This window comes from Sorghum bicolor, chromosome 9, assembly GCF_000003195.3.
Source record: "Sorghum bicolor cultivar BTx623 chromosome 9, Sorghum_bicolor_NCBIv3, whole genome shotgun sequence".
Taxonomy (NCBI): Eukaryota; Viridiplantae; Streptophyta; class Magnoliopsida; order Poales; family Poaceae; genus Sorghum; species Sorghum bicolor.
In genome coordinates, this window is record NC_012878.2 from 50,862,181 (window position 1) to 50,882,620 (window position 20,440).

General features: G+C 41.9%; 3 protein-coding genes and 1 long non-coding RNA gene across 12 annotated transcripts; all 4 read right to left on the minus strand.

The window, feature by feature from the left end:
* Positions 458–3,790, minus strand: LOC8071183 (tubby-like F-box protein 8). Of its 2 annotated transcripts, none has more exons than XM_021448268.1 (5): positions 3,447–3,790; positions 2,142–2,670; positions 1,920–2,007; positions 1,586–1,718; positions 458–1,486 (listed from the first exon to the last, which is right to left on the minus strand). In XM_021448268.1, the coding sequence occupies exons 2-5, from the start codon at positions 2,505–2,507 to the stop codon at positions 721–723; spliced, it is 1,353 nt and encodes a 450-aa protein (XP_021303943.1). In that variant the 5' UTR covers positions 2,508–2,670; positions 3,447–3,790; the 3' UTR covers positions 458–720. The 2 variants fall into 2 exon arrangements, with proteins under 2 accessions (XP_021303943.1, XP_002441166.1); XM_002441121.2 differs by having other exon boundaries at positions 2,142–2,698.
* Positions 7,271–10,931, minus strand: LOC110430015 (fibrous sheath CABYR-binding protein-like). The gene is made up of 2 exons (XM_021446839.1): positions 10,697–10,931; positions 7,271–7,750 (listed from the first exon to the last, which is right to left on the minus strand). The coding sequence occupies exons 1-2, from the start codon at positions 10,865–10,867 to the stop codon at positions 7,583–7,585; spliced, it is 339 nt and encodes a 112-aa protein (XP_021302514.1). The 5' UTR covers positions 10,868–10,931; the 3' UTR covers positions 7,271–7,582.
* LOC8058518 (glutaminyl-peptide cyclotransferase) lies at positions 14,835–17,107 on the minus strand. Of its 8 annotated transcripts, none has more exons than XR_002447265.1 (7): positions 17,070–17,107; positions 16,834–16,942; positions 16,505–16,622; positions 16,340–16,437; positions 15,778–15,847; positions 15,657–15,684; positions 14,835–15,459 (listed from the first exon to the last, which is right to left on the minus strand). XR_002447265.1 is itself a non-coding variant. In XM_021446970.1 (5 exons), the coding sequence occupies exons 3-5, from the start codon at positions 16,536–16,538 to the stop codon at positions 15,253–15,255; spliced, it is 339 nt and encodes a 112-aa protein (XP_021302645.1). In that variant the 5' UTR covers positions 16,539–16,551; positions 16,834–16,942; positions 17,070–17,107; the 3' UTR covers positions 14,835–15,252. The 8 variants fall into 8 exon arrangements, 2 of the variants coding, with proteins under 2 accessions (XP_021302645.1, XP_021302644.1); XR_002447266.1 differs by having other exon boundaries at positions 15,778–15,860; XR_002447263.1 differs by having other exon boundaries at positions 15,778–15,917.
* Positions 17,126–18,975, minus strand: LOC8058519. The gene is made up of 3 exons (XR_002447268.1): positions 18,374–18,975; positions 17,350–17,395; positions 17,126–17,264 (listed from the first exon to the last, which is right to left on the minus strand). It is a non-coding gene; the product is annotated as an uncharacterized LOC8058519 (long non-coding RNA).

Genomic DNA, 20,440 nt, shown 5'->3' on the forward strand with positions numbered 1-20,440 from the left:
TTTGTATTTGACAAATATTGTCTAATCATACACTAACTAGACTCAAAAGATTCGTCTCGTCAATTTCGACCAAACTGTGCAATTAGTTTTTATTTTCGTCTATATTTTATACTCTATGCATGCGTCTAAAGATTCGATGTGACGGAGAATGTGAAAAATTTTGCAAAATTTTCTGGAAAGTAAGGCCTTGTTCAGTTGGCAAAAACTTATGAAAAACGGCACTGTAGCACTTTCGTTTTTATTTGACAAACATTGTTCAATTATAGAGTAACTAGGCTCAAAAGATTCATCTCACGGTTTATAGATAAATTGTGCAAATAGTTTTTGTTTTCATATATATTTAATGCTCCATGCATATGCCGCAAGATTCGATGTGACGGGGAATCTTGAAAATTTTTGCGAACTAAACAAGGCCTAAACAAGGCCCTTGTTTAGTTCCAAAAATTTTTGGAAAATCAACACTGTAACAATTCATTCACGTTAAGGGCTGAATCTTATGCACATTACACGAAATGGCACCTACCATGGTGCCAGCAGGTGAAAACATACATGCTTAGAGCCTAGAGGTCCGGTTCCAGGTTAACAGGAAGCAGAATACAACCATCAGAGAGAAAACAACAAATTGCAAAAGCATCAAACTAAAATCCTAGGGCTAAATGCATCTCTCCCCTTGTGCATTGCCAGCTCCGGGTTGTTCCATTGCTTCCACGGGGTCTATATTTACTCACAGGCCAGTTTAGTGTCGAAGCTACTCAAACAGATGGCGAAAGCCTGGAAGGCTGAGAGTGGGTAGCGGTAGTCCATAGTGAACATATCCTTGGCCACCTTACCAAACTGGAGAATGATCTTATCTTGGTCCTGCGGAACAGGTTGTGACGATGGGGTTGGAGCCCTGGCAGCAGGGGCAGGGGCCGGGCTTGGCGCAGCGATCAGCTGGAAATTCTTCACCGAGGCAATGGTTACACGGCCACGGAAGTTGAGGCACCAGCACTGCAGCTGCTCGTGCCATCTTGGGGCCTTGTTGCGGAGCACAAGCGGCCTCTCCTTGTTCTGTCCCTCTTCATCGCCAGCTATGGCGGCGCCTCCGGCAATGTCAGAAAAGCGGGCACTGCTGAAGTCACGGGAGCTGCTGAAATCCATGGACCGGTCCATGATGGATGACTTGGAGAAGGAGGTGGTGCTGCGGAAGGACTCCTCTAATGCCCGGGGCAGAATCTGCTCAGGCTGTCCAGGGACTATGCCACCAGGCTCAACTGCGGAGGCGGGTATAGAGTGCATGACGCAGTGCATCCGCCTAGGGCCTCTCGTGCCAAGAACATTTAGCTCATATGTCACCTGAGCTATGTTGTAGCTACCAGTTGGCACCTTAGGGGAGACCTTCTTGGAGTTGAATCTTCGGCTTGTCCGGCCAGCATGAGGGACTACAGCCCCATTATAAGGGGGCTGCGTGTCAGAGATCATAAATTTGGTGCCGAGGAAGTTTGACCTGGAAATGACAAGAAATACCTCAATTAGCTGGCACAATCAAATAGGCCAGGCAAAAACAAGAAAGGCTACCCATTCACTTGCATTTCAATTCTATTACCTTAGCTTTCCAATATATGTGCTGCTAGATCTCGATATGTTCTCAGCATCCATTGAGATAACATACTCCGTGCAGGTTGTTTTGCGGTTCCTTTTAGCTGATAAGAGGAACTTGCCATTCTCCATAAGTACAGCTGATCCACACCAAAAAAAAAAAGAATAGTCAACAATTGCATTCCGAAACGAAGGAATGTTGGGGAGAAATGATGGAAAGACAACAGAGGACCAAAATGTCGACTTGATGCTAGCTGATATTTGCCAAAATATCAATCATCGTAGGAATTCAAAAACAATAAAGGATCTACTCATAAAAGCAAAAGAAAGGCACAACATACCAGTGCTGAGGCACAAGTAGAGATGATATGTGGACTTTGATTTATCTCGCTTTATGAAACATTGAATCATTCCATCTCGAGGCCCGGGCTGTGAAGATAAACATTGTCAAATGTTAGTAATACTATAAAGATATAAGAATAAGCATTGGTAAGTGCCATCATTAGATACAAAAATATCATTCTGGGAAGCATTCAGGTAGTTGGATCTAGGATTAAGCTTACCTGCTTTAGAGAAACTGGGAATGTAAGCTTCCCACAAAACTCCGGGCTCAGCACAATCTCCCGGCACATCTCCCTCCATGCTCGACAAACAGCAGCGCAGGACACAACATGCTTGCGATTTGGCCAGGTGCTCTCACTGGCCTCCAGCCTCCGGATCACATCGCGGAGGAGCTCAGGAGGGAGATTAGCCCAACGGCTCTCCTGGATTATGAGATCCGTATCACAGACCTCATGCACCGTGCTCTGAGATTTCCCCCTATGATGCACGGTGAGTCCAGAAAGGCCAGCGATAGTCACCTCAAAGCTGCGCCTTGACAGGCTACCAAAACTGTCCCGAACGTCACGAACGATGCTGCGGAACGACATCTTCGCCAACTAGAACAGGGCAGCAAAGCCTTCAGGAAACTTGGGGCTCTAGCCTGCCAATATATAACAGCGAAGGAGGTTCCGACAGCCTTCGTGGCTGCTCCACTTATAGAACAGTGGAGATCACGCCACCCTACAGGGGAAACGCTGCTTTTGAGTGTGCCTACAAAGAAGCAAAGGCCGATTTATACCTGCGCGAAGAAAAGAATCTTAGATGTGAAAGCGTGTGAATAATAGCATAGCATAGAGCTAGTGACATACTAGTATGTTATGATTAATAGATCAATTCCAAGTACAGCTCATCACGATTGAGCACACGGACAGCAATAAAAAACTGATATCACAACAGAATTTGTGGAGTGCAGCTGCGAGAGAACAGAGAAGGGCAAGAACATTTCAATTCCAGAGAAGTCGCATCAGTGCATCACACCAACCATTCTGGTGGGCATGTTGCAACATTTCTAGAAAGAAACGTCGGCCCCCGTACGGCCAAACCCAATTCCTAGGCTAGAAATTTAGGCGCTCCATGGTCAAAAGGACCCCCTTTTCTCCCCCTGATTCATCAAAGGTGGGATTGGATAAAAAAGGAGAGACCTTTTAAGGAACAAATCGAGTAACAAATCGACGGGCTACCAAAAAAAAATCGAAAGAGATGGACACAAGATCTACCACTAGCATGTCTGCAGCGGAAGCAACAGCAAGCTACTAGTACAGCCAAGCTCCAGACTACTCGAGTACAGAAAGGTCTCTTCACCGGTACTACTCGAGTACAGCAGAATAGGAGACATTTCTGCAAACATCCGGACGAGAAATCGCACAGAAAAAAACTACGCCTCTTCTCACATGACATCCCTACCGCGGGAAATGGAGGCATCAGAGAAATCAAGACGGTAAGCCCACAAATCGGACCACCGCGGTCGGGGGAGAGAGAGAACTTACATCAAGGCGTGCCGGACCGGAAGGAGACGCAAATCCTCGATCCGGAGCCTTCCTCCCTCCGCGTCCTTCGGAAGACAGATCGGAGCGCGGGTGGCTCAGATTCCAGTCTTCACCGGGGTTAAGCTCTTTCCACCTCTGGATGGGCGGCTTCCCTTGTGACCACGCCACGAGGAGCCGTTGGAGCGGACCGAGGACGGACAGGAACGACGGGAAGGTGGAAGTGGGTGTGGTGACAGGTGAGGGAGACGGACGGAGACCCGGAGCGAACCAGCGAGCAAGGAGTCCGGAGGGAGGGAGACAGGCAAGCGAGGAAGCCGAGAGAGCGCGAGAGGGAGGGAGGGGAGAGGAAGGAAGCGCACGAGGCGTGTGTTGTTTATTATATTACGGACGGAGCAGTGCTCCGCTTCGGTCCACGGTGGGGGGCGGGCGGGGGTTGACCATCCCGTTCCGTTACGTTACGTATGGGAGATCTGCTACTTCACAGAAGCAGGCGGGGGTAGGCCCGACCAGCGTAACGGCGTCAAGTGTGCGCCCGAGCTTCTGACTGTGCAGGACCGGGGCCCGCTTTCCTTTTCGGCTTGGGCGGCCCGGGGCCCGAGCCACAGAAAGCGGGTCGTCCTTTGGTTCGTTCCCGCCGTGGCAGGGACAGGGTCGCAGGGCAGAGGGAGCACGGGTGACAGCGGCTGCACGCTCACGTAGCTGACGTGCCAGTCAAGGCAAACGTCTAACCCTTCAAAAAAACAAATTTAGAAAAATATATATTAAAAAATATTAATATTTATTGTACATAGTTAGTATCATTAGAAAGATCTAATTTAGTTTTTTTAATAAATTTATTTAGAGAAATAAATATTAAACGTATTTTCTATAAATTAAGTTAAATTTATAGTACAAAAACCAAATACGGCAGTTAATATGAGACGGAGGAAGTAGTTATTATGTGACTTGTTATTAGATCTTGTTTAGTTCATCCAAAAATCAAAACTTTTTAAGATTCCTCGTCATATCGATTTTTAGTACTTGTGTTATTCTAGATCGTTTTTTCAAAATATGTAAAGTTGTTTTTCTTTATTGAGACGTCATTAGTTTACTATTAGGTCAGTCTCAATGCATGTTTCATAAGGACATTCACAATGCAGACTCTATCATATAGTCTAAAGTTATTTATTACCTCGAACAATATGGACTTAGAGTCTAAATAAGACTTGGAGTCTTATTTTTTTCTACCTCTTTTTTCAATAAATATGCTGCCACATCAGCAAAATACCATAAATAATATGTAATTAATTGTCTTGGACTCTATGATAGAGTCTTGCAATTTGTCTTGGACTCTATGATAGAGTCTTGCATTGCAATTAATTACACCATCTCTACTTGCGAGACTCTACTTGCGCCATCAGCATGGACTTAGAGTCCAAGGGCACTCACAATGCAAGACTCTATTACAGAGTCTAAGACAATTAATTACATATTATTTATAATATTTTATTGATGTGGCAGCTTACTTATTGAAGAAAGAGGTAGAAAAAATAGGACTTTAAATCTTATTTAGACTCTAAATCCACATCGTTCGAGTTAATAAATAAATTTAGACTCTATGATAAAGTCTAAGTGTCCTCACCGTCAAACCATCTCTACTTTTTCACCATGCTGATGGCGCAAGTAATCCTCGTAGGTTTTACAGTTTTACGGCTTGTAAGATAAAAAAACGTTCTCTCTGCCGTTCCCGTGTCAGCGTGTTGGTGCTTTCGGCTGCAGCTTTTGATTCGTCATCGATGCCGCCGCCAACCCTTTCTGCCGGTGGCGTAAAAATAAATGCACGGCGCTGACGAGGTCGTCCGGCGCGCCCCCGGCATGCAGACGACTAGACGAGCGGCGCGCGGGTGTGAAAAGACGCGCGCGCCCCGCCCCGACGCCGTGCACGCCGTCGCGCTCGACGCTCAGACGCACAAATTCATTAACAGAGCCGTAACCGAAAAGTTTCCCTTTTCTTTTCATTGTTTAGCCGCGATATGAGCAGGCTGTTTGCACGGGAGTCGTAATTAAAGTAGTAATTAATTGTTACTACTCGGATTTGGTAGCTTAAGCTGGCATCGCCGAAGCAGTTGGATGTCTCGCCGTAGCTGAGGGTGCACGGGGACCTGTCGCAGCGTGACAACGAGAAGTCGAGAAGCCGCGGCCGGTACAGGTCGGCATCCGAGGTGGCCGAAGGCTCTTGTCCCTTTGGCGTTGGCGAGCTGGCCGGGGGCGCGGCGTCGTGGGCGGTCTGTCCGCTAGCGTCTGCGTGTGGGGCGGGCCCCGCTAGCAGACGGGTCAGTTTGTGTGCCTGGCTGGACCGCTGCAGCGACGCCGTGTGCCCGTGCCACGTTTTTTTTTTTTTGTTCCGCTTGGAACAAACCACAGGACGGGTCGGTCGGCAGTGGGTTTAAATTAAGAAGCGTAGCGAGTGCTACCAGACGCACTGCACCAAGTATGTACGTATTCTAGATCACGACGTGTTTAGATCCTGTGCGCCGTTGTTATCCATTTTCTTTTTTTATCCCTGCGATTTGCGTGTAGTACTCTCCTTTGTGCTGCCGGAATGCAGTGGAGTAGTGGACTGGATCTCAGGCCTTGTTTAGTTCACCCCGAAATCCAAAAAGTTTTCAAGATTCCCTGTCATATCGAATCTTGCGGCACATGCATGAAGCATTAAATATAGACTAAAATAAAAACTAATCACACAGTTTGACTGTAAATCACGAGACGAATCTTTTGACCCTAGTTAGTCTATGATTAGACAACATTTATCACAAACAAACGAAAGTGCTACAGTTCCGAAAACTTTTCAGTTTTCGGAACTAAACAAGGCCTCAGTTCTTCGGATGGATACGTACGGAAGCGCGAACGCGTTGCGTGGTACAGTAGTGTTCGAGTCAACCACAAATGCATGACGAAAGGTCGGTCGGTTGGTTGGTTGACTGGCAGATCTAATTCACATTCTTTTGTACTGGGATAAGAAACTATACAAAATTAAGAAACTGCACCGCTGCTAAGTATCTTCGCTAACCGCTATCTTGCACTTCAAACACAAGAAAACAGCGGCCATTATTGTTTGGCTCCGGCCGGAAAAGAAGCAACTATCGTGCGCTATTATATCCATCTTTCCGGAGGAAAACAAAACGAAACAGAATATAAATCATCAAGTGTCACCGGCGTGTCACAATGGGACGATGATAGCGTTACACTCGTCGAATGCTCCTCGTAACCGGCTGGCTTGAATATGCCGCAATCGATTAGATCAGGTTTAATTTCCAGATGGCGGCGCTGATAAATGTTTGTTGGAGCTTTGTCTTCGTCTTCGTTTATCCCGTACTATATACAAACTACTCAGGCCTTATATATAGTTCACTCTAAAAACAAAAAAAATTTCAAAATTTCTTATCATATTAAATCTTACAGCAAATGCATGAAGTATTAAAAATAAATAAAAATAAAAACTAATTACACAGTTTGTCTGTAAATTATGAAATAAATCTTTTAAATCTAATTATTCTATAATTGAATAATTTTTGTCAAATAAAAAAGGAAAAGTATTATAATGTCAAACTGTTTTTTAAAAAAAATCTAAACAAGGCCTCACTAGTCACTACACGTGACGTGCGGACGGTCGCGCGATCGTCGTACGCCGCACGAGGTGGCAGGTATCCACAGCGGTGTGTGCTCGCCCGTACGTGTCCTTTGAAGAAAGGGCCAAGTTTCAGCGGGACGTGGACGTACGTGGTATTGCAACAATCTAAATCCAAGCAACCTTAATTTTTAATTAATTAACTTGGTGGGAAATGACGAGATATCCATATCATAATATTCAGCAAACAAACAAACGAATAGACTTGTGGAGTACTAGTTCAGATTCAGATCTCTCATAACCACACACTTAGCCAGCGACAGCCTAGAATCATACTACAACGGGACGAAGCTGGAAATGGCGAGAGAGGGAAAAGGAATGAAGATAACACAGCAGCAGAGTCCTGCCATGCATGGGGATACAGATACAGTCCATGCCTCAAAACGTTTCAGGAAGCAAAAAAAAATGGAACTCGTAAGAACGCCGTCATCGTTTTGGCGTAACGATCGGGGTGTGTGCGCCGTGTGCGTCAGGCGACGCTCACCGGAGTAGACGCCGGAAGCTCAGCGGCGGTGGCCTCCTCCGCCGTCGGCGTTTCCTTCTCCTTGCCGTGATCAGCGTCTTCCTTGGCGACCTCCTCCGCCTTTTCCTTTGGTTCAGCATGCTCTTTTTCGACGACTGTCGTGGTCGTAGCTTCCTGCCACACGGAGGTATTATTGTGAGACAACGCTCGCGCATATTTTCATGACAATATTCTGTTACTTTTAGTTCCAATAAAACTATTATTTAAGTCGGTTCCAAGCATGAAACAAAAACAGACATATACGGACCAGTAAATAAATACTCCATCCGTTCACGAATAAATGCACATCTCGCTTTCCGAGGAGTCAAACTTTTTTAAGTTTGACTAGACATATATCAAATAATATCAATATTTGTATCTACAAATAAGTATATTATGAAAATATATTTCATGCTCAATCTATTGATATATATTACATATAATAAATATTAGTATATTTTTATATATATTTAGTCAATTTTAAAAGTGTTTGACTCTTTGGGAAACGAGATGTGCACTTATTTGTGGACGGAGGGAGTAGCATGCATGCACATTTTCATTTAGGTTGGTGATAAGGTATGACAGAAAGTATTGTCGTTTCTAAGCATGAAACAAAAACAGACATTCTTTGGCTGATAAGGCATGACATAAAATACTGTTGGCTGGTTTATTTGTGGCTGATTTATTGTGAGAGAAAAACACTACTGAATAGCTGGCAGATTCGGCTGATAAGCCCAAACGAACGAGCTACGACGAATAAGGTCGTATAAGCCCAAACAAGATAGCGTGGCTGGACATGACCATTTACCACTTATGTAAACAACCAAGTTAGGTTAACTTCCATCAAATTTATAGAAAAGAATTATGATATTTACACTGTTAAATTAGCATAATTTATACATTATGAAAAGTATTTTCATATATTTACATATTTAGTGTGATAGATATTAGTACTCTTTTTAAATCTTGCTCAAGGTTATACGGTTTAGCTGAAATTTGAATCCCTTATATACTTGGATGGATGGAGCACATCTAATACTCCCTCCATACCCATAATTCTTGACATTTAGGACATGATTGTGGTAACCAATGAGTGATTAATTAGGGGTTAATTTTCTATCTATGCCCTTATTAAATAAGGTTATGAGTGCTAATTATACACAAAACTAAACGGGCTCAATTGGCTAGTATGCTCAAACTAAAGCCTTGGGTCTCAGGTTCAATCCTTGATGATGACCACTCTTTTTTTCTCTTTTTTTGTGCGTGGGCGGCATGCGTGGACAACGAAGAGGTAGGGGCAAATAAGTCCAGAGACCCCATCTGGTCAAAACGTCAAGTTTTATAAAAATGCTTGAGTAGTCCAGAACGTCAAACTAAAACAGGTACGGAGGGAGTAGTATTTATCAAAAGGTGTCATAGAAAAATGCTTGAGTAGTCCAAAACGTCAAACTAAAACAGGTACGGAGGGAGTAGTATTTATCAAAAGGTGTCATAGGTTCGCGGGTGGGGTCTAGAAGTTTCGAGATGAATTAAAACAAGTACTCTATGTATTATTATACTCTCTCTATCCTTGAAAGCTGCAACTTCTAGAGTTGTCCTAAGTTAAACTTTTGAAACTTTGATTAAATTTTTAGAAAAAAAACGTTAAGATTTATAGTACCAAATTAATACCATTAGATTTATCATTGAATATATTTTCACAAGGTACTCATTTTATGTCATAGATATTGATGCTCTTTTCTATAAAGTTGGTCAAAGTTAAACAAGTTTGACTGACACGGAATCTAGAAGTTGAAGCTTTTAGAGACAAAGAAAGTATTTTATAGTGATCTAACAGTCTATATGTATCGAAGTTTAGGATAGATTAATCTAAGAGTCTATATCCAACCAAAGTTTAGGATAGATTAACAAGGTAAAGAAAAGACCTTATTATCCCTTAGTAAAATTCTGAACTTTAGCTGCATTATCACTTAACGAGAAGTTAGAGCAACGAGTTTTATTGTTATGATATACTCTATTGGAGTATATTAAATATTATTATACCCATTACTTCAACTATTGGAACATGATGTCTAGGGGAGTAGGGGGAATAAATGGATACGTTAACAACCGTTGGAAACTTCGAGAAAAATAAAAATTGATCTAATGGATGATGCATTGATGTAAGCAAGTTTTTATTTTGGAATAAATTTTCAGTCTAGAAAACTATTATTCTTCAGGCCGAGGAAGTAGGAAGTATTCTATGAGGGCAGTCCCCATACTAAAACCACATCAAATTTCTATATCTGTTAATTTCTAAAGACACTACATATAAAAATCATGGCTCCAATAAATAGTTTCAGAGAATAATTTTTTATCCAATTGTTTAATTCTCTCTCAATTCTCCACCAGTCACATCCTTTCATGTGTTTGATTCTCGTGTAGACATGGTTTCTAATTTAGACCCAATTTCTATGAATTTACTCTCCCTTTTAATAAATATCTTGTCATATCAACACAACGTTTAAGTGCAGTACGATTAATATTCATAAAAATTATGATGATTTTTGCATTAAGAGTGCCCTAGCATTGATCAAAAGGATAAAAAGTATTTAACGCAGCAATTAGCAACGAAACACGGCACACGAACATCGGTACACGAGAACTAGGACAAACGCAGCAGAACGACCTCCGTAAAATTGTAGATTTCATGGGCCAGTTCTTACAGAAAAAGGCTGAAATGCTAGGGGCCCAAGTTGTGGAGGCAGAGACATCTGGCCCAAATAAAACATATCCCTTTTCCTTTTCCTTTTCCGTTCTTTTCATTTAATTTAATACCCCCTGAATGCCTCCCAAACTTGCAATTAAGGTCGGATTTGGATGCCGGAAACGAAGTATACTCCTACAGTCCTACAAGCTATCAATAGCACATGACTTTCGCGGAACTTTTGGGCCATGTCATACCAAAAACAGTCAAATTGGGATGGTAGTTTTCCTCAAAAAAAAAAAAAAAATTGCGATGCTAGAGCTAGAGTTATCGACAAAAGACTCTGTTCGAGTGATGGATAAAAGACGTGCGGGAGCTGAGATCATTTTGCGCACCTCACTTTGTGGAGGCACAACGGCCTGCAGGCTCGTCCCTTCCGGCGCCGGGGCCTCCTCGTCTTTGCGCTCCCCCTCCGCGGCCGCCCCCGCCGCCGTCTGCGGCTCGACGGGCGGAGGAGGTGCGTCGTCTCCGTCGCTTGTCTTCGGCTTTGCCCCGCAGTTCCCCATCGCTTCTTCCGCCCCCCTGCTGCCTGCGATCGATGCGCTGATGAGCCCAAGACAAGGAACAAGAGATGGGAGGAGCTCAGAGAAGTAGTACGTGACACAGACGAAGGTGACCTCGTATAATAAGCAGCTGTGTGCCGTGCTGCTGCTGCTCGATCGATCAAGACGAAAAATGGCTGGCCGGTCATTGCATTGCAGCTGGCGCGGAAGCTTTGGTATCAGCGATGAGTTTTTTGGTTGTTTGTGTGACTGACATATGGCTGCGCTGCCATCAAGATTACGACTCAGTGGAGTTGTGTTAACATGTGTTGGTTTCAGGACATATGGATTTGGCTGCCATCAAGATTACGATCGGTAGCTTATTAGTTTAACTGTGCAACATGCCAGATTAAGCGGCTTCTGTGTTTGATGGGTTATAGTTTGGTTGCAGTCCTTGGAAGATGATCGCTTAAAAGGGGGTGTTAATTATTCGTAGATGAAACTACACGAGATTAACACCCCCTTACTTAATAATGGAGATATTTTTTTTCTTAGCAGCAAGCGCAATAAAAAAGGGCGCTAAAAGTTCTCACGTAAAATGAGGTATAGGATTGGAATTACCAAGAGTCCAAGACAGCCTTACTCTTGCTGAAACTAGTTGGAAGTTGGAACACGAGATTAGAAATGTTGTCTGTTTTGCTGTGGGGTATTAGAGTCACCACTGTGGCACTGTCTGCATGGTTATTTTCATTGCTGGCCAGCCAGAGACCAGAGTGTTGTCTGCATTTATGAAGATCAGCGGGAACCGTTTGTTGTTGGTGACTTTGCATCAGTGGTCAGTGGCGAACTGGCGATCGCGATCGAAGCTTGCCCTCCAAATGGGCTCCTGTGAATCCGAGGTTCCCCATGGCGTCGCAGCCGAGGTAGGGAAAACTTCAAGCTTTCAGCCTTATTTATGCGAAAAGATTTTGGATTTTGCTACTGTAGCACTTTTATTTGTTTGTAGCAAATATTATCCAATCATAGACTAACTAGTATCAAAAGATTCGTCTCTCGATTTACAGTTAAACTGTGCAATTAGTTTTTATTTTTATCTATATTTAATGTTTTATGTACGTGCCGAAAGATTCGATGTGATAAGGAATCTTGAAAATTTTTTGGTTGTTGAGGTGAACTAAACGAGACCAACCGAGCATGCGTCAAGGTTTTGTACTTTTATACGACAAAACTCCTCACATTTATTAGTGTGAAAGGCGAACAAAATTACAAATTCTCGGCTGTCGAACAACCTGAACATATACATCATCGTTTTTTGTCGAAGAAGTTGTCGCGAACGTATCGACGAAGCCTCTCGAGAGCCTCTTGTGCGTTCACGACGATGAGCTCGCCTGTCCTCCAGAAGAAGACGTAGGCGCACACGTAGAGACCCGCGAAGATTTGGTACGCCATGCTGCGCTCCCCGCCTGCTGGGGGTGGGGCTGCTGGCTTATTGCGTTCTGCCGCCCCGGCCTCCTGCTCCTCGCCTGCTTGCTTCGCCGGCGGCGCCTGCTGACGGCCCGGCTCGCGCTCCGCTTCGTCGTCGCGCGCCTTCGTCCTCGGCGCCTGGCACGAGCGGCGCCCCGTTCCCCGCACGCTTCCTGGCGCAGGCGGCTGCGGCGCCGACGACGACGAATGGCTGGTGATGCGGGGGAGGAGGAGGGGTCGGATCAGCCCGTAGGACGACGCTCTGTTCGGAACCGTAGCCATCGCTGCGTGTGCGATGATGGGCTTCAGCGGTTTCACGGCAAGGCCGGCCGGCCGCCGAGCGGCGGGTCTCAGCTGCATATCAATTCAGCAGGGAGCAGACACGGGAGTGGTGTGAGTGACGACGGAGGCGCGCGGAGCATGGCACAAAGGCAGGTGTCCGCCCGGCGTCGGTCCTGACGACTGATCAGCGCGCAGACGTTTTATAGGCCGTGCTTGAAGGAAAGCGCGAGATCGGCGTCGGCGATCGCCGGCTTTATGACTTGTGCAAAGCATTGGTGTTTACGACGGGCAGTTTTGTTGCCATGTATATATATATATGTATGTATACCAAATTGCCAATATACAATGCGTCCATGAACTGGTCGTTGGCGTGTGATTGTTTGGGGTTATTCCTAGATTACGTATATGCTCTCGTAGTTTTTGCTAAGGTCACGACTCACTTATGCTAACTTTTAATATATACTCCATCCGTCCAAATTATAAGTCATTTCAAGAATCTTAGAGAGTCAAACCATTTTCAAGTTTGACCAAAAATATAGAGAGAAATATAAAGATTTATATCATAAAATAGGTATACTATAAAAATATAACTAACAAAGAATCTAACGATACTTTGTTGGTACAAAAATGTTATTATTTTGCTATATAAATTTAGTTAAACTTGAAAATTTTTGACTCTCCAAAATTTTTTTAATGACTTATAATTTGGGACGGAGGGAGTACTCAATTCATCCCAAATTATGATATATTTAACTTTTTTGATATTAAGTTTGACCACTTATCTTATTCAAAAATTTATGTAAAATATCACTTTTTTTATCATGACTTGGTTTATTAATAAAAGTTCTTAAAGAATGACTTAAATTTAACTATATTTGCATATTTTTTTGGATAAGACGAATAATCAAATTTAAGGTCAAAAAAGTCAAACGTCTTATAATTTTAGGATAGAAGGAGTAGCTCATAATATGGATAGTCCTACAGGACACTATCATATAATCTTTGTGATGAGTATATGAGCCTAGCTTTTAATAAAGAGCTAGATTTTTTCTCTTCTATTAAAATATAAAAATAATTTGCTTTGAGCTAGCTTATAAATCAACATTGCATGTGGCTTTAGTGTTTTGGACAGGAGCTTCCTGGTAGCTCAGTTCCTAAATTTTTTGGTTTTGGGTACTATAGCACTTTCGTTTTTATATTGATAATTATTGTCTAATCATGGACTAACTAGGGTCAAAAAGATTCATCTCACGATTTACAGGCAAACTGTGTAGTTAGTTTTTGTTTTTAACTATATTTAATACTCTATGCATGTGCTGCAAGATTCTACGTGACAGAGAATCTTGAAAAGTTTTTGGTGTGAACTAGGTCTTGTTTAGATCCAAAAAAATTTTGCAAAATTTTATCGAATCTTTCGCCAATGCATGAAGCATTAAATATAGACAAAAATAAAAACTAATTGCCCAGTTTACCTGTAATTTACGAGATGAATCTTTTAAGCTTATTTAGTCTATAATTGGACAATATTTGTCAAATACAAATGAAAGTGTTACGGTGTCCATTTTGTAAAAATTTTTAGAACTAAACAAGGCCTGAGATCAGAAGCTCCTTCACCAATCACCATGGTAACTTTCTCTTAGGTAGGATGTATGTAGAATAAAAACTTAAAAAAAGTTGACTTCTTCAAAAACTTTAGGAATTGAGAAAAGTTCCTTTTAAGAATTTTATTTTGGTATCTTTTTTCTGTTGGATGCATTTACTTGTAAGTACATTTCTCATATAATTATCTCTACCCTGCTATTAAGAGATGTTTGATTAAAGGTATTAAAAATTAGTATTTTTATTTTATTTCATAATTAGTGTTCAATTATGAACTAATTAGATTTAAAAGACTCATCACACAAATTATTCTTTAGCTATGTTTTTTGTTTTCTAATATTTCATGCATGTGTTCAAACGGTGCGATAAATCTGTAAAATTTAGTGGGCGTGAACCAGGGCCTAAGAGCATCTCTAAGAGATTATCTAAAAGTACAGACTAAATTTTCTCTAAAATAGATTTGACAAGAAAATACTAAAGTACTCTATCGAACTCTGTATTGAATAGCTAGTGAGGTACGCTATCTCCTACAACCTAAAAAAACTCTTTCTTTGGATCGCTCCCCTCTCCCGACGTGCGAACCGTATAGTAGGAGGTGGAAGGGTGAAAATTGAATAAAAAAACAAGAAAGGATTCCTGATGCAAATTTACAATAGAGAATAATATATAAACAGGATGTGGAAGGGTGCGAAATGAAATATGGAAAAATACATGATTCCTAATATAAAATTTGCATCTCTTTCTATCCGTAGCTAAAATTTCGGTCCCTCGTAAAGGAAACAAAACATCCTTTCCGATCCTGCGTTGCCAGTTCCCTGAACACGCCCTCGACCGACCTCACCGTCGCCCTCGCCCGACCTCACCGTCGCCCTCGCCCGACCTCACCGTCGACCATCCTTCCTCGCCCTCGCTCGCCTGTCCTTGAAGCCGTCGAGGACCACGACATCAGCCCTGCGCGATCCTGCGTTGCCAGGTACTCGCACCTCGCACGTCGCACCTCACACGACCTCGCCCATCAGCCCTGCGCGATCCTACGTTGCCAGGTACTTGCACATCAAACCCCCTCAGTGATCCTGCGTTGCCAGGACATTGCTCGTCGCCCTCGTTGCTCGCCCGTCCTTGAAGCCGTCGAGGACCACCGCGTCAGCTCTGCGATCTTGCGTTTCCTGCCTTCGTTTCCAAAGAGTAGCCGGCTCTAGCCCTGGCCAGTCCTCGGCCAGCAGCGGCGGCATCCCTGGCCGCCTAGCAGCCATACACGGGCGTCCACAACCCTGAAACGAGGTGAGATAGACGACTGAAATCATGTTGATTGGAGTTACACATACTTTCAAATCTATAACAAGGACATGCGAAACTGATTAATTGGTTTATAGGACGATTGCTAATGGATTATGGAGTAAAGGAAATATAAAATTTTAAAAACAAAACATAAAGCAAGAAGGAAAAAATAACATCATAAACTGCCTACCGTATTGCCTGAGTTCCACAATTGCCGCCTGCAAGATTACAACAGCACAAATATCATTACTCTGACATGGGAATACTGAGATTCTTATATGCGTGTTATTTAAAATAAAAATAAAACATACCTCAGCTCATGAAGAAAGATCCAGCCCACCACTAGGCCATTTTAGGGGACACTCTAGCTATGCAATCTGTCTGCGTATCATAGCTTTCAAAATTCAGATGCCTAGGTCAGACATTATAGAAAATTACAAGGTATCTATCTCTGCGTACATTGATAAATCATATATTAGTAGGGTACAACAAAATTACATAGAAATACAGAAAATCACTTAGCATTAAGTGGAGAGAAAATTGGGTAGAGGAACTCCCATAAGATGGCTAATTATCGTGAAAAAAAAAACAGTGTGAGTGCATTGTAGTAAGGACCCAGCAACCTATTTGGCATCAATAGGCCAAATGAAGAGCATCACTCAGTGAAACTTGGTCACTTTGAGGAAAGTTGAGGTACAGACCTAGAAATAATAATCGGAGAAGCCTTTAAACCTCATTCGTACTTTGTCTAACATCCTGGAGTCGCCACTAAGATACTAATGGAAGATATAGTGGTCCTTGCGAAATGCAGTACATAGTTTCACTAAGATACTTCATGATAAGATATGTTAGCTAGGAGGAACTACATCTAACCTGCCCGACATTTGCCCAGACTTCACCATCTATATACTCCAGCTCATTAAGGTAGGGGACTTCATCACCGTGATACTTGACAGTCACCACTTTCATGACTGCATGAAAATAATTGTTAAAAAAAATCTAAATGCTAATAGAATATCAAGGAGAAAGAATAGTAACCTTCAAGTGACTTTGGATCCAGCTTATACAGCATTGAAGTGCCATCACTGCCAAAAAGAACTTTTCCATCAGTCGCCAAACCCCAACCATCGCACATTTTATGGGTAAAACTCGTGCGCTGCATTAAGTTAACATAATAACAATACAATCAGACTCAGCTACTCAAGACAGTCAGACACATCACATGACACTATGCTTTTAGAAGCAAGTAACAGGAATAGCGAATTACAAAGAAGCAAATCACAGGGTATTGCAATTCCTATTTCCATGTTGTGCCACAAATACAAAAGGTACTGAATTGAATAATTAGAAACATAACTTCTTAGTACCTGCAGGTCAGCTACTAATTTCTATGCCTAGACTATGAATTGGTTGTGTTGGAGCGGGCTTGGGGGCGTAGAAAGCAGCATATGCAATTAGAGGGTCTGGAGAGTAGTACTGCAAATTATTGACAAAAGATCAGCACCATCAAAATCTAACAACTTTTTTCCTCAAATGACACAAGAGAGCAGCGTGTCATTTCATTAAGATAGAAAAAAGACAAGAGAGAGGGCATAGAACCTACTCCAAGAAAGACAAAAGTGAACTCCACTGGAAATAAGCTTATGTGGCTTCTGAACATCATCGTTGTGACACCCAGATATAGTATTCAGGCCTCAACATTCAAATGTTGTTGATAAGCACTCTTCAACCATGTCCAGTAGGTTTGAGTTTTCCAATGCAGCCGCAACACGTTCTTTGTCGTTCAGTTCCTTATTTACTGCAATAAAGAATTAATTTATATGCTGAGATATTTAGCCAAGCGATAGATATGGTAACTACTGCAGAAGCTGTAGAACATATACCAGCAGCTTCAGTTGCATGTGATCCAGGGGTAACCCTTATGTCCACCTGCAAAAGCTAAGATTCAGATGGTTGACTAAATTTTCTCAGGACATAACAAATAACACACACACACACACACACACAGAGAGAGAGAGAGAGCTCACATACAACAAAGAAACAATATCCCTAACATGTTGATGACTAAAAAAAGAGAGATTCCATATCTGACTTATTAGATTGTATTCCCACCAGTAAAAATCAAATATATTCTTATGAAATGTACAACATATATGTACAGGGGCTACTAATTCTCTAACCATTTCAGTGACCAAGTTTTATGTGCAACAAAGGTATAATCATTTTTGTAATTCAATCTGATAAACAGACATTTGAGGCCCAGGTACCACCTCTGAAAAAGTAGTTAGCAACAATACAATCCCTAATGATAGCAGTACGCTGACATAAATGACATGCCTATCATAGATTTCTTGAACTTCCTAAACAGGGGGAAGTGTGTGTGAGTACTGAATAATTTTAGACTGACATCTTAGTTAACTGCCCATTGACTGACAACATGATGTATTGTTCAAAATATGAATAAAGAAATGCGCTCAAACCACAAAAGGTTAAGGAAGTTTGACATATCAAATTCTAACACGTTCTTATGTTTTTATTTTTCTAAACGAACCAAGCAGGAGAGACTTTCTTATGTTTCTGATGAATAGGAGGGTAGCAAAGACAGTACAAATGTACAATGTTTTCAGTTCAAACTGGTAACTGAAAGAAGGAATCATCAATAATACAGAGACTATTGAGAACTGACTATCAATGAAATCGTCTGATGGGTTATATCCACTTAGATTCAGAACTGAACAAGGGCACTAGAAAAGGGGAAACATCCTAAGCACATGGGAACAACAGCAACAAACCTACTAAAAGTAATTTTTTTATTAATTCAACTAGACTGACCATATCTCCTAGGCAACTCAATCAACTAGAATAAAATAGGTGAAATTGGAGGGGTAAAGAGTCGTCATGGCATACATGGTTGTAGAGCAGGCGGAACCAGTGACAGCAGTGACACTGTGGATGCCCAACCCCATGGAGGCGTCGAGGCCCTCCATCAGCGCCATCACCTCCAGAATCATGCGGCCGCCCACAAAGCGCTCCACCGGCTTCTGTATCCTAAGCACCACCCCACCCTGCGTCCTGCAGACAGCCACCGCGAGCACGGCGACTCTAGGATCCCAGTTCCACGGGCCCACGACATCCCTGCTTACCGGAGCGTTGGAGCAAGCTTGGCGATATACAACGCAACAGCGGATGCTGGTGTGAGCAACGAGGAGGAGGATGGAAAGCAGGAGGCCTTGGAGCAGCGGTGGATCTCCTCCTGCACAAGCAAATGGAGCTCCGACTCGCGAGCTCAAGCGGCAGAAGCGGAGGGGACACAGCAAGGGGCGACCTCGATCTATGCTGATGGGTGATGCGAGCCGAGTGCAAGCTCGAGATGCGCTGGAAGGGCCATGGCCGGGTCGGAGGAGAGGGAGCGGTCGCGGCAAGCTTCGCAGCAGACTCTAGCGGCGGCAGGGGGACGGCAGCGGATTGAGAGCGTCCGTGCGTTTCGGAGACAGAGAGAGGAGAGTGGAGACGAGGAATACAGACCGTCGTGGATTAGTATATCTTAGTAATTTGATTTTATTTATTTATTTAATAACTGAAAAGTATAAAATATGGCCTTGTGTAGTTCCTTAAGTATTTTGCAAAAAATCTAAAAACCCAAAACCTTGAGCAGTCCACTAAAATTCTAACACCAAATTTTTTTGATGTTTGTGTTTACTTTCCAAAAATTTTTGCAAAATTTTTCAGATTCCCTGTCACATCGAGTCTTGCGGCACATGTATAGAGCATTAAATATAGATAAAAAATAAGTAATTGCACAGTTTATATGTAATTTGTGAGACGACTCTTTTTAGCCTAATTATTCCATTATTGACAATATTTGTCAAATACAAACAAAAGTGCCACAGTGTCCATTTTGCAAAAAAAAAAAAAAAAAAACTGGAACTAAACGGCCTTAATGTCCATATTTAATTTTGCATTCGGCCCAAAATATTTTGGAACTAAACAAGGCCTATATATACTAACTCCATCCATAAAACAGTATACAGTATACTAAGTCCATATATAAAAAAAGAATATGATTATAAAATACATGTCAGTCAAACAAACTCAAGATTATTCAAATTTATTGTAAATAATATTAATATTTATGTTTCCAAATAAATTTATTATAAAAATATACTCTATCCGTAAAAAAAATACAATTTCAATTTTCATAAAATCAAACTATTTAGACTTTGACTAAATTAATATAGAAAAGTTCAAGAATTTTCCTAGGACACCATGTTGCGTCTCATAGACTTATAGAATTAAACAATATTGAAATTATTTACACGCTTGTGATATGCACTTTGGAGAAATGATGGACATGAATTAAGTTCAATATAATACTCACTTTATAAGATTTATAACTTGTTGAGTTCATTAATATAATAGTCATATGTGTCTCATAGAAAGATTCAATATTGAGATTATTTTTCAGACACGTTGTATTATCTATGTCACAGGCACTAATATTTGCATATATATTCTTGAACTTGTGTACAGGATGGTATGAAGATACGGCGGAATTTATTCATAAATTCATTAATGCAAAAAAAATGGATATAAGAAATTTTTTCTTGTTGATATAAAATATTATCTTAGTTGGTAAAAAATATTATCTTTTAGGTCACTATGGATAGTCCAGATCCGAAGGTTTCAGAAGATATTGTACAATCAGAAAAATCCGGTAAGTCTACAGATGATTCTGAATGGTTACAACAAAGCATGGGTATAGAACTTTTGCACGAAGTTCTACCAGATGACCAGAGTTTAAGCATTGATGTGGCCCATAAAGAACAAACCCTATCAACTTCTCTTGTAGATACAATGGGAGAAAATAAACTTTTGGAAAACAAAATATTACAAAATAAACCCAAAAAGTCTATGTCCTCGCCGATTGGCCCAGAAAGTATTGTTATTTTCTCTTTGATGGTTTAACTTAGAGAG